Source organism: Megascapheus bottae, chromosome 2 (assembly GCF_031878675.1).
Source record: "Megascapheus bottae isolate mThoBot1 chromosome 2, mThoBot2.hap1, whole genome shotgun sequence".
NCBI classification, from domain to species: Eukaryota; Metazoa; Chordata; class Mammalia; order Rodentia; family Geomyidae; genus Megascapheus; species Megascapheus bottae.
Window position 1 is genome coordinate 94,768,183 of NC_143510.1, and position 13,358 is coordinate 94,781,540.

Here is a 13,358-nt window from a genome sequence, read left to right on the forward strand (position 1 = left end):
GCGGGAGGGACGGAATCGAGAGGCTGAGGGGCGGAGCCGGGAAGCTCGAGGCGTGGCCCGGCGGCGTGGGGCGGGGCCTCCGGGCGGAGGGGCGGGGCCCGGCGGGGCGGGGCCTCGAGGCGCGGGGCGGGGCCCGGAGGCGCGGGGCGGGGCGGCGGCTGCGCAGGCCAAGCCCGGGGCCGCGCAGACTCCGCGCGGCGGACCGCGAGCGCGCGACCCGGCGTCGCCGCCTCCGCGCTCGTGGCCGGGACCCGCGGGGCCGCCTCCTCCCCGCTCCCCGGCGCCGCTGGGCTCCCGGGCGGGCGGCAGGTGCAGCGCAGCCGGGCCGGGGCCGGCGAGCGAGGCGTCGTGGCGGCGGGTGGATGAGAGTTGGCCCCGATCTCCGTGCAGGGTAAGCGACGCGCGCGGACGCACGCGTGGACCTCGGCGGCGCTCGCCGCGCTCCGTCCCCGGGGCCAGCGGCCCCCGCCCGGCGCGCTCTCCGGGCTCCTCCCGCCACGCCCGGGCCCGGAGCGGGGAGCCCCGCTGCGAGACCTCTGGGCGTGGGGCCCCGGGCGCGCGTCTCGGCCGTCCCGCCGGGTCGGGGAACCGCCAGGCGAGAGGACAGACATCCCCGGGGCACGGGGTGAGTCTGGGGCCGCCGGCCGGGGGGGGGCACTGAGGCTAGACCGCTGGAGGGGGGCGGGAGCGGGCGCGGGCGCAGCAGACGCCCTGCCGCCCGATCCCGGGGGAGCAGGGGCGGAGGAGGGGCCCAGCCCGCGCGACCCCAGCCGTGGCCTGGCCAGAACTTGTGGCGCTTGTTCCTCCCTGGCACCCCACTTCCCTCCCGGCTCCTCTCCTTTGTGTGGATGTTACCTGGGGTGGGGTGGCACCTGGCTGGAGCCTAGGCCTGTGCGTGTATGTGAGTATGCGCACGCATGTGGGGAGGCAGAGCAAGAGATGGGAGCCAGTGTGGCAGCCCCCAGCCTAAGTCCTCACCTGTATGGAACAGGACCGGCTCACCCCACGTGGGCGTGCGGTGGGGGAGATAGAGCCAGCCTGGCCTGGGCCTGGTGTACCTGGCCTTGCTTGTGGCCCTGGGCCAGAGAGTAGCTGTGGGACCGCCACAGAGGGTCAGAGGAATTCAGTTTAGGGGGAGTGTTTTGCAGGATGGCCTTCTTGTGGGTTGGGGGAAGGAACTGTCTGATATGAGCTCTGGAGTCCTAGGTCAGCCCAGCCCAGCGGAGCCCAGCCAGCAGTGGGGTTCCCCCAGGGCTGGGCCCAGAGGAGAGTCTGGATGATGGACGTCCTGGGGCTGAGGTAGGAGGCAGATGGAGACCCTCTTGTGACCTTGGCAGGGTCCTGAGCCTCCAGTACCTCAAATTCATCCACTTGGAAGATGGTGGGGACCGCTAGGAGAATCGGGGAGGTGATGAGGGTACCTGGCAGTCCGGGCACACCCTGGGTCATGAATCAGTGCAGGATGGCCAGACTGGACGTGTCCTTTGCCTCCCAAGTGGCCCTCGCTGACCTGTGGCACTCTGAAGATCTTCTGTCACTTCCTGCTTGCTCTTCCACCTGTCTCGGGTGCGGCCTGGTGATGGGGTTCTATTGGTGGCCTCTGTCCCATGCTGCTCTGAGAACACATCCCTGAGATGTTAGCCCCGACACCAGTTTAGGGAAGCCTGGCCCTCCTTCCTACCTGAGACTCCTCTGAGATGGCTGCCTGGCCTTCCTCCTCCCTTGGCTGTGCCGGTGACCCTCGGTAGCACAGGGCAGGACTCACAGGGGTCCTGGTGACTAGTAGGCTGGGACTGGGGTCTCACACTCAGTAGCTCAGTAACCAATCACGCCCCTGGCTCCACCCATCTTTCCTCCACTACCCAGCTGGTGGTGGGGAGTGTGTCTGTCCCATTTGTTCCCACGAAGTCTGGTGTGCACTGGAAAGCCACTTCCCGGAAAGGACTTGGGGACCACGTGTGGTTGAGGCCTGTTTACACAGCCCTGGGAACATGTTTGTCCTGTGTCTCCTGGTGAGGTAGGAGGAAGGCCCTCTCCACATTGCCTCAGTGCCTGGTCACCCACGCCAGCTCCTGTGGCCTCTGTAGCCCTTCTCTTTGCCGGACCTTATCTTCAGTACCTCAAGTTGGCACGAGAGTCAGAAACTTTCCCAAGTCGCCCAGTTTTGCTATACAACAGGGTAGACTAGAGCCATGGCTCAGGCCTGTAATCCTAACCACTCAGGAGGCTGAGAGCTGAGGCAGGAAAGCCCAGGAGACTGTGTAAAATCAACCACCAGGAAGTTGAAAGTGGAGTTGTGGTGCAAGTGGTAGAGTGATATCGTTGAGTGAAAAAGCTGGGGGATAGTGCCCAGACCCTGAGTTTAGCCCCAGAAAACAAAACTAAAACCAAAAGGAAGAAGGAAAACTTATGGAAACAAAGTGTCACTGGAGTCTGCCAGCAGCTGGCTCCGCAGCCCACATGGAGTTCTCATTGGAAGGGTTCTAGAAATGCCCCTAGACCCCATCACATCACCTGTTCCATGGACCAAAGATTTGAGAGGCTTCTGTGGTGTGGCCTGTGGTCTGTGCCAGCCTAGGACACATGGACCCCCCCACCTCCTGCTCTCTGCATTGCTACCAGGACATTTTCTTCTGGAAGCTGGATCCGCTGAGCCCAAAGAGCTGGGGTATCCCTCTTGGAGTGGCATGGCTCCAGCCAGAGGCTCATCTTCCATGAGCCTCTGGTCTCTGGCGTGTGTGTGTGTGTGTGTGTGTGTGTGTGTGTGTGTGTGTGGTGTACTCCTGCTAGGTAGCCACGGAGGGATGTATCTCCTAGTGTCAGCAGCAGGCTGGCCAGGAAGGGACATGCTGTGACTGGCTTTGTGGCAGGGTCACCTGTCTCTGGAGTTTCTGCCTCCTTCCCTCTGCTGACCATGCGGGGCTGAGTGGTGGAGCATGCTGTGCCGAGAGGAATTAATAATGAATGGAGGGAGAGAAGCCAGGGCCTGTGGGCTGGCATTGCCTGCAAAAGGTAAATGTAGACATGCTGCCCAGTGGCCACTTTCTCCTGAGAGCCTGGAGCTCTTGGGTGCCACTGTGGGTTCAGGCCTGCCTTCTCCTTTGCTTTGCACTGTGTGCTGGGAAGAGCCCGGAATATACTGCTTACGGTAGGTGAAAGTTCAAGTCCCCAGCAGCCTGGGGTGGGTATGGCCAGCCTGCCGGGGAGGAGGCCTGGAGACTGGCAGGTGGCTGTTCTTGTCTGGCCCCATGGAAGGTGGGGCCCTAGCCACCTGCACCTGCTGCGCGGCTCGAGGGTGGGGAAATGGGCCGTCAGCCCGCGTGCAGACAGAACACCAGGCTACCAGGCTTTCCCTAATTAGAGAAGCATGTTCTCTCCCCCTGAGGGTTTGTGTGTGGCCAGGGCGGGTATTTGGGCTGTAAGTCACTGCTAATGACATTCAACATCTGAAGGCCATTGTTAAGACTGTTGGCATTTGAGTTATGACCGGGGTGGTGATTACGCTTAAGCCCTGTGATTAGAGCCCCTGCAGTTACACAGGAAGACAAAGTATTGGCCTATCCAAAAAATTAATCATGCCAGTAGACTGTGTGTACCATATACACCATGGGCCTTCCACAGAGTGTCTCCAAGTCCTCAAGGCATATGTGTCCCCCCCATTCTCCCAATGAAGAAACTGAGGCACAGAAGATAAGGCCGGTGGGCCCAAGGGCCCCATTAGTTCTCAAGTAGACTTGGGATTCAAACTCAGCTCGGCTGTAGCTACAGCAATCTTACCGCCCTCTTGTTCTCTCCTGACAACCATCTTTCTGGAAAGTTCAGCAGAGTTGCTGGGTTTTGTGAATGAACCGTAAACAGTCTGTTTAGTGGCAGTGCACTCTTCCCTTTGCACTTATACACAGTCATGGCAAGAGGTGGATGGGCCCTTGCAGGCCCCAGGCCATCAAGAATGCTTTCCCTGACTCACTTGGGAGGGTCCCAACTCCTGGGCTTGGTGGGTGTGGACCTGGTACAGTTGGGTAGAATTGGTGGGCTCCTCTCCTGACTTGGCCTAGGTGGAAGGTCTTGTTGTATTGCATTTTTGTTTTTATTTTATTTATTTTTGAACTTGGATTCAAGGACTGTCCCCGAGCACTTATGCTGAAGGCTAGTGCTCTATCACTTGGGCCAGTTGGAGAAAAGAGTCTCACAGACTTTCCTGCCCAGGCTGGCTTTGAACTGCGATCCTCAGATCCCAGCATCCTGAGTAGCTGGAGTTACAGGTGTGTCACTGGTACCTGGCCTTGTGTTTTTATTTTTGCAAGAGTGTTAGCCTCTTGGGGCCTCCATTCTGTGGACAAGGGGCTTGTCCTGGATTCATGGCAGCCAGGGTCTGAGAGCTAGTCCCTGCCCTGTGGCCATGGAGTCTACACCCTTGGATGGCTGGGGGAGACCTAGCCCCTAATTCCTTGGCTCTGTATGTGTGTGTATGCGTGGGCACTAGCACCTTGGCCCAGGTTGAATGAACTGAGCGATGGGTCTTGCAGTGAGAGCTTCCAGGCTGGTGCCTGCCACCCACCACTGCATTGCAGCCATCTGAGAGGGGCAGAGGACTGCAGGACACTGAAGCACTGTGCCTGTTCCTTGAGAACCTGAGAGAAACTCAGTGTGCCTGGAAGCTGTGGTGATGTGGCATGTAGCAGGCTTTTAAGACCCTGGGCTGTCTTGGTTGAGTTCTGCTGAGATCAGAGGGCCAGGCAGCTGTATCCTCCTACCCTCCCTCCAGCTAGGCTGTCTGGGGGAGCACAGGTCAGTGTGGAGTTCAAGGGTGACGTGGACACCTGGGGTGGGGTGTATGATCCCAGGGGTTGGGAACATCTCATGTGGCGACTGAATTGGGTTCGTTGCCCTGTGAACACGCATGCCCCTCAACACACATCCACACTGGCACGCATGGAAGTGCCGGTGAGGGGTTCCATGCCTACCTGCATTCACGCTCTGCCAGGCCAGGGTCTGAGAAGCCAGGTGGCACACCTTGTACCTAGATCTGGGTCCCAGGGTCCTGGAGACGTGGGTGGTCCTACAGCTGATCCTGGGCCAGAGCAGTGCAACAGAGAAACAAGACATGTAAGGCGGGGCCAGGAATGTGGCTAGTGGTAGAGTGCTTGCCTAGCATGCACGAAGCCCCGGGTTCAATTCCTCGGAACCACAGACACAGAAAAAGCCAGGAGTGAGTGGTAGAGCTCTAGCCTTGGACTTGCACGGTACCCTATGTGCCCCCTTCAGCCACCAATTTAGAAAAAACTGTCTTTTCTCTCGAAGGATATTGCTTAGAAGTTTCTTCTTTGGCCTGATGGCTTGGCTCTTGTTGAGGAAAAGAGGAACTGCTTTAGAATAAGGAAGAGTTTTTGAAATGTAAGGTTTTGTCTTTTTTCTTTTTTTCCAAGGTAGAATTAAGACACACCTCAGACTGTTCAAGAAATAGCAGAGGGTACTGCTATATTTTTTAAGATTACTTGTACACTGTTGATCTTATTTCAAAGTCACCTTATGTAAATACATTTTACCCTGTTCCAACTAGCCAATCACATGCAGATTGTGAACCTGAGCTCAACCAATCTAAGCAAAGGGGTGGGGCCTTCCGCATTAGGGATAAATAGAGATGGGGGAGTACTTGCCTGCTGTGTGTGCTTGCCTGTCAGATTTTTGGCTGGTGGCTCACCCTTTGGCAAAAGTAAATTTTGCCATGCAGAGACAGTTCTTTATTTTCTTGTCTATTGTTTGTGGTTCCTGGAGGTCATATTTATAACGTTATTCAACATCACTTATTGAGCACTATTCAGCGTCAGTGTCCTGCCTGGATCCACATGGGCATTGGTGACAGGTTTTTACTGCAGGTGTGCTTGTCTCTCTGCCTCGGCCCCTGTCCCACTGTCACAGTGACTTGTGAGCCTGGGGAGGGACTGCTGCCACCCCTAAATGGTTCTGAGGCAGGAGGGAAAGGAAAGGGGAGAAGGCTGGGAGCCAGGTAAGGACTTCCCTGATGCACTTGCCAGCCTAGCTGCCAGTGGGCACAGATGGGGCATCCCTTTGAGATTTGAGGATAAGGCCATCTTTGACTAGCTCAGTGGTCTGGCCTTATCAGGCTGGCCAGGGGAGGGCCTTCCAGGATGCTCTGATGCTCTGAGACTTTTGGGCTCTGATTCCAGCTGGGTCTGCCTCTTCTCTGCCTCCCTGTGCCTCTGAACTTGCCCCTGTGACAGGGGGCAGCCTTTGAGCAGGCGGCAGAGAGCCATCTTCTGAGCAGGCAGGCTTACTTGTTGCCTTTCTGGGAAATGCTGTGCACACCGGAATACTTCCCAGACTGTATGGGAAAAGGGAACGGGGTGGACACTCCAACCCTGCTGACCTCTGCTCTATGTCTCTAGTTTATTGTTTTACTGTGGCTCAGCCATGTACAATGTCCTGGCCTGGGAATATGAGTCCACAAGAGCCGGGGGTGGGGGTGGAGGAAGGGCAGGCAGCAACTCTGGGGGTGTCCATGCAGGGCTTGTTTACGCAGGAATTGTGCAGATGGAATTGGAGCAGAGTGGATCTGGGTGCATGGAACTTGAAAGCTAAGGGGACAGCTAGGTGGGAAGGAGGTGGCACTGTGTCTCTTGTGAAAGGCCAGGGAGCAGGGCTGGGGTGTGGTGCTGGGCTGGCTCAGCAGGGTGGTTTAGCACCTGGGCTCCTGTTTGCTGCATGCTATGAGCAGAGCCCTGGGTATGACAGGGCAGGTGCCAGCTGCACAGGTGGTGGAGTGGCAGGGAGGGTATGTGGACTGCACCGTGTTTGTGCCTGGGGGGTGCCCTGCTGGCACACTCAGGAGGCTGGGCACACCAGACTTGGCATGTGTGGGCAGGGGCGTGCTGCCATGCACGTGAGCTGGTGCGTCCTGCTCCAAGCAGGGTTTTCGGGATCAGCCTGCCATGCTGTTGGGTTTCCCTTGCTGTGGGAGCTGGGCTCCTGGTCCTAAAGACCAGCCACGCCCACTCTCCTCCCCTCCTGGGGCATTGAGCTGCCCCAACCCAGGCCTTGGCATATGTTTACTGAGGCCCTGTTCCATGCCAGGCCCTGGACGAGGCTCCATGGAGCCCAAGGTGAAAGGGAGATCTGGAAGGTAGAGTCCCTGGCTGTGGGGTGAGGGAGGACAGGACCCCCGTTCAGGGGCCAGCATCAGGGTGTCCACGCTGAGACCTTGACCACTTGTTTGCCTTCCTGATTCGACTCAGGGTTCCATTCAGGCAGTGTTCTCAGCCCCTGGGGGAGGGGGTGGGGGGAGGGCATTGGTGCTTTGGAGACCTGGCTGTCAGAGTCTCCTGGAGGCCCCGGCCTCTGCCCACTCCCAGGTTCCCCTTCCTGTGGGGTGTCTCAGGAAGCAGGTGGAGTAGGGTGCCCAGCTTCCCAGAGAGCCCACCTGCTGACCACGTGTGCGCACATGGAGTGGGGTGCTACCTGCTTGTCTGGGAAAGCAGCCCCAGATGGCATTTGCTGGGCCAGAGAGGCCTAGTCCCCTGTCCTGCACTGCAGCCTGAGGAGGAGCTGGTGCCACGACTCCTGGGGCCTGAGGATGGGGTGCAGCTCAGTAGGCTTTCCTTCAGTCATCGTCCCTGACCATAGACGTTTGGCATTTCCAGTTCTGAAGCAGCCGGGAACTGGTGGTCACACCTGTGGTCCTAGCTACTCAGGAGGCTGAGATCTGAGGATCACGGTTCAAAGCCAGCTCCCGGGGCAGGGAAAATCCCTGTGAAACTCTTACCTCCAGCAGAAAGTCAGACAGACATAGTAGAGCACTGGCCTTGAGTAAGGGCAGTACCCAGGCCTTAAAACAGTAAAGTAAAATATAATTCTGAAGTAATCTGAGTTGCTGATAGGGCATGGTGATGCATGGCCGCAGTCTCTGCATTGTGGAGACAGAAGCAGGAGCAATCAGAGCTCAAGGACAGCCTGGGTTATACAGCAAGACCCCTGTAATCCTAGCATGGTGGGCCGGACCCCTTGGCTGGAGGAACTCTCAGTTGAGTTCACATCACTGCTGGGCTGTGGTGAGCCAGGGGTCCTGGCAGGGGCCTCAGAGCCAGGCAGCCTGTGATCACTGCTGGGAACTGAGCGCGGTGTGGGCCACTTCCCAAGATGGCCTCTAAGAAATGAGCCTGTGAGGTCTGGTAAGAGGCCACCAGGAGGCACAGCTCTCTGGGTGGACACTCACAAGCCCCCGAGACTCCGCGGGGGTTTCATGATGGCTTCTGCAGCTGCAGTTTCCCTTCTGTTGACCAAGGAGAGAGGTGAGACAGGCAGCCAGGACGAAGCAGGTGGGTGGGTGGGGTCCGTGGTTCCCTGCCTCGAGGCTTGGCCTGGAGGAACACAGAGAAGGCAAGCCTCACAGTTCCTGGACCAGAAGGAAGGTGACATTTTGTTGAACAGCCGTTGCTGGAGAATGTAAGGGGGAGGTGTGAATCACTCCACAAGCCTGCCACCAGAAGGTTTAAATACGGTGAGCAGAAGAGAGGGAAGGTGGAGCGCAGAGAAGAGGCAGGCGTGTGGAGGTTGGGCCCCATGGAGGATGTAAAGGACTGACATTTGCTGCTGGCTGCTGCTGGCCTTTAGGGCCCGCTGCCTACTGGTGGGGTGACACACATGTGCCTTGGCAGGGGAGTTGGCTGTGTGGAGAGGAAGTGAGCTGTGAGTCACTCACTGACAGCACCAGGGTGGAACCCCGGGAGATGGCACTGAGGATGACCCCTGTTCTCCCTGCTCTGCCCACCGAGCTCCTCACTTTCCCGGGAATGACTCAGATCCCCTTACTGGTGTCCAGAGGCCCCAGGCAGGAGGCGCAGGGCCAGTTGTGGAGGAGTGTGGAGGGCGGGTGGAGGAGGGAGAGCCACACGGGGTCTTCGGGGACTGGCCGTGCTGACCTCTGCCTGCGCTGTCTGAGCGACTCTGAGCTGGGCATCTAGAACTTTGCATCTCAGGTTGGGGCAGCCTTGGGGAATCAGTCTTCTTTTGTTTCTGCTGAGGGTGCCCTGGGGCAGGGAGCAGCGCAGGTGACGCTGGGGCCACACAGCTCCTGCCTGTCACCCACGAGGGTAGCAGGCGGCAGCTGAAGTGCCAATGCTGGGCCCTTGGTGCCATGCACGGGAGGAATGGGCCCGCTGGCTCTCAGGATGCCCGTGCCCAGGGCCAATGTCTTGTTCATATTGTCATCTGGGGAGGGATGCACCAGGCTCCTTGAGAGGCAAGAAAAGGGGAGCTGGCCTCTGGCCAACCACTCTAAGCTATTAAAAGGCCCCTGCAGCCATTTAGTTGGCTGTATGCTTGGAGTGGGGCTGGGTTGCTGTTTCCCCACGGCTGAGGACCTTCTGCCCAGGCCTGCTCCAGAGGCCCTGGCTCCTTCCCACCCTCCTCTAGCATGCCATAGTCAAGCTCTGTCCCATGTCCCTTGGGCCAGGTCTTGATGGTCCCAGAAGGTTTGAGGAAAATACATGCAGTTGGACAGGCTGGAGCTACACCCTCCTGCCCCAGAGCAGGGCAGAGAGCTGGAGCCTGGGGCCCATGGCTGCCTTCTAGCTGGCAGCCTCCAGAGCAAAGTCTGACAGCAAGATGCTGCTTAGTTCTTTTATGGTTTTCTTTTTGCCAGTCCTGGGGCTTGAACTTGGGGCCTGGACACTGTCCTTGGGCTTTCTCAAGGCTAGCGCTCTACCACTTGAGCCACAGCACCATTTCTAACATTTCCTATGTATGTGGTACGGAGGAATTGAACCCACGACTTCGTGTATGCCAGGCAAGCAATCTACCACTAGGCCATGTTCCTGGCCCCAGCTGCTGGGTTCTTGAGACATCATGTGTAAAGGGTGTCACGAGTGAGGGTTGTGGGGCAAGTGGGGTGCTGGGCTCCAAGCACTGCTGAGCAGTACCCACAGAACACAACCCCAGAGGCTGTGGATGCAGCAGGCCCTGCTGATGTGGTCATGGGGAATGCCTTCCAGCGACCAGACCATTCCCCACGAGTCTTGGCAGTCAGTTGCCACCTGAAAGTTCTGGAGCTTTCTTCACACATGCCTGCCCTTGGCGCCTGAGGGATCCCTGCTGTCAGAGTGGGTCCTGGATACTGAGAGGGGTCCCTGCTGTCACAGGGGGTCCTGGGTACTAGGCGGGGGTCCCTGCAAGTCAGGGATGTCTGAGGAGTGAGCCTGGTGTTGGGGTCTATGCCTCATAGAAGGGTGTCCTTGCAGGGCCCCTACTTCTGGAGGCTGCCTCAAGGGGAAGGACCCTGGCTTGGTCTCAGGGCTGTGCGGGGAGGGGCTGCCACCCCTAGGGTCCCATACCCCTACTTGGGAGCTTTTGTGTGTCTGACGGGCGCTGGCTTGGCTCCCCTCAGCCCGCTCTGGTTTGCATCCTTCAAAGCGTCAGTGTGTCTTCACTCACCCCTCCTTATGGCTTTGGGGGTGTACCGTAGCTCTCCCTATGGCTCACATCATAGGTTCTTCTGACATCCCCACCATATGCATGCCAAGGGCCCCCTGCACCCACTGTCTGTCTGAGCCTCTGAGTAAGAACAGGAAGCCAAGGAGGGGCTGGGGAGAGCGAGGACTTTGCAGGGGGCTGGGTGGGCCAGGACGGTCAGTGAGGAGAAGGTGCTGTCCTTGGCGCGGCCAGGCCTGGGCTGCCACCACGTAAGTCCCAACTGGCGCCTTGGCTGGTCGCTGCGATGCCTGCCATGTCTTGGTGAGGGGAGGGGTCCCAGGGCTGAGTCAAGTGCCAGGAGCCCGCATGGCTGGGGGACGGCTAGGGGCGGTCGGCAGTGGGCTCAACAGGCCTCATATGGGGAGAGAGAGCCCAGAACAGCCCAGGGAGCTGCTTCTCTCCCTGGCCGCAGTAGGGGTCCACCTGGAGATCATGAAGCCCCCCTTACCTTAAATTCTCTTATCAGGGACTTAAGGAAGTTTCCACCGCTGCTCCGTGACAATTGGGGTTTGTTAGTTTAGACTCCAGTTTTCCAAAGCACGTCCATGTGGATGCTGACCGCGGCTCTTTGATTCCTCGGGAGGCCTGGCTCTCCTCCCCTCAGTGGCTAGGGACAGTCAGAAAGTGGGAGATGGCATTGAGAGGAACTGGGGTCAGTGCCATCCCCGGACCATGAGGCTGTGATCCTTCCCAACCCCTTCCCAGGCTCTCAGCTGAGGACAGAGAGCAAGGGACCTCAGCACAGCTGGGGGGACAGTGCCAGACCCTCACCCTGAGCCTGTCCCAAAGCCTGGCTCACCGGGCAGCAAGGACTCAGGCAGGCCAAGTGGTGGGCGGGGCTGTCCTGGGGGAGACCTCCCCCACGCCCCCGGGCTGACTTAATTGACAAATAACTATTGTTCCGTTAAGGTAGGCGAGGTTGTATTTTTTAACAACTGAATACCTAATTGTAGGATTAAAAATAGTCCAGTGTGAGCGGGAACTCTTGTCATGCTGATTCATAAGGAAAGCACCCAGCGCATCTCTGTGTGGGGCTCATTCATGTGTGGACTGACCAGGTCAGGGGCTGTGTGTGGGGTCATCAGTGGCCGTGCACGGGGTCCTGGGCGGTCAGGGGCTGTGTGCAGTGTTTGCAGTTCCTGGAGAAGCTCCCCCCCTCCACACCCATAGAAGCCAGACTTCGCCCAGGGGCTTTGAGTTCTGATGCTCCCAGTGGGGACATGCCCTGTAATTGTCTTTTGGAAGCTGTAGTAGTACCAGGCACTTTGGTGGCTGGCACCCACGCCCTGCCCTTCCAGGGTGCGGCAGGCAGGGAGGAGGGGCTGTTGGCTTTCTGAGCTCTGGCCAGTTTCTGTAGGGAAGAGTTACCCGTGTTGCATTGGGTGTGAAGAATTTTGGCAAGGAAAAGAGCCTGTTGTGACCTATTTACAAAGTATTTCTGCATCACGTACATGAATATTTTGTCCTAAATCCTGTGTAATTAGAAGGTAGGAGCTCTGCTCTGTGCTTATTCCCCCCCCCAACATAACCTAAATTAGAACTATTTTCATGTGGGTTTTCAAAGAAGAAACAAGCATTTGAACAAAAACATGAAGGGAATTGATTTTATGCACCCTGTTTCCAGAGTCTGAGAAGAGCGATTTCTAAAGTTAGCAGATCTATCTATCTATCTTTCTTCCTTCCTTCCTTCCTTCCTTCCTTCCTTCCTTCCTTCCTTCCTTCCTTCCTTCCTTTGTCGTTGTGCTTAGACTGTGGGCCTAGGGACTGTCCCTACTACCCCTTGAGTCACAGTGCCGCTTCCGGTTTTCTGGTGGTGAATTGGATATAGGAGTCTCACAGACATTAGTACCTGGGCTGACTTTGAGCCAAGATCCTCAGATCTCAGCCTCCTGAGTAGCAAGGATTACAGGGTTGAGCCAACTTGAAGTTAGCAGATGCGTCTTAACTCGTTTGCTTTCTTTTCTTTCTTTCTTTTTTTTTACTTTTTGGAATTACAAAGCTACTTTAATACTTTGGGGTATGCCCCACACTGGGAAGGAGTAACCCCTCACCCCCAAGTGTGGCCCCGGGGGAGAGAGGCTACCTGAGGGGAAGGAAGCACAAAAGGGACCCGCTGCAGACCCAGGCCAAAGGGAATGCCATCGGAGCTGGGACCTGTGAGTGCCCCAGGAGGAAACACGAGCTCGGTGGGGCTGGCTCCAGGCACACAGGCGAAGGGCAAGAGAGTTGGACACGAAGCCACAAAGCTGCTTGGGTTCCTCCTTCTCTTTTGCCTTCTTCTGCTCCTGCTGCATGATCTCGGGTCCCTCTGCTTGTGGGCAGCAGCAGAAAGCCCATCGTCTCGGTGCTTTTCCTTAATGGAGTCGCCTGCTTTCTCATATTCTTCTGGCGGGCGAGCTCACGCTGGTTACCACGAGTCATGGCGGTGTTATGGGGTCAAGAGGAGGGAATTCCACGTCTCACCAGAGTCCACCACACAGAGGCAGTCTCATATAGAAAGGTGAATTTATTGGGGAAGTGGATGGTGAATTGACCGGCCAGGGACGCAGTGCAGACTCGGGAGCTGACGCTGTGACCCAGAGCGGCTCTCACGCAGGGTTTTTCAGGGCAAAACCCATGCGGTCGAACCTGGTCACACAGGTGGCCAATGGGATTGTCACATACACAGAGGGACCATTACCACCCACACGCAGGTAGCCAATAGGGTCACAGTCCAGTGTTTGAATTTACCTATCACCTTAGTTGGAATTGGCGGGCAAATTGGAAAGGTCTCCACACAAAGCCGGGCCCCTCCCCACCCAAGCGGATATCCCTCCTCCTGGGGGTGGGGAGAAGGTCAAGGTTGCCCCTCCCTAGAAGGGCAAAGGTGGCTG

At 57.6% G+C, this 13,358-nt stretch overlaps 1 protein-coding gene across 1 annotated transcript in view; it reads left to right on the forward strand.

Annotated features, from left to right (window-relative positions):
* Positions 1-231: 231 nt before the first annotated feature.
* The window catches only part of Gramd4 (GRAM domain containing 4), a 58,944-nt gene continuing 45,817 nt past the window's right edge, over positions 232-13,358 (forward strand). Inside the window, exon 1 of the mRNA XM_090328899.1 lies at positions 232-391. Coding sequence (XP_090185025.1) covers positions 363-391 — 29 coding nt within the window. The 5' untranslated portion in view covers positions 232-362. The remainder of the gene's footprint in view (positions 392-13,358) is intronic.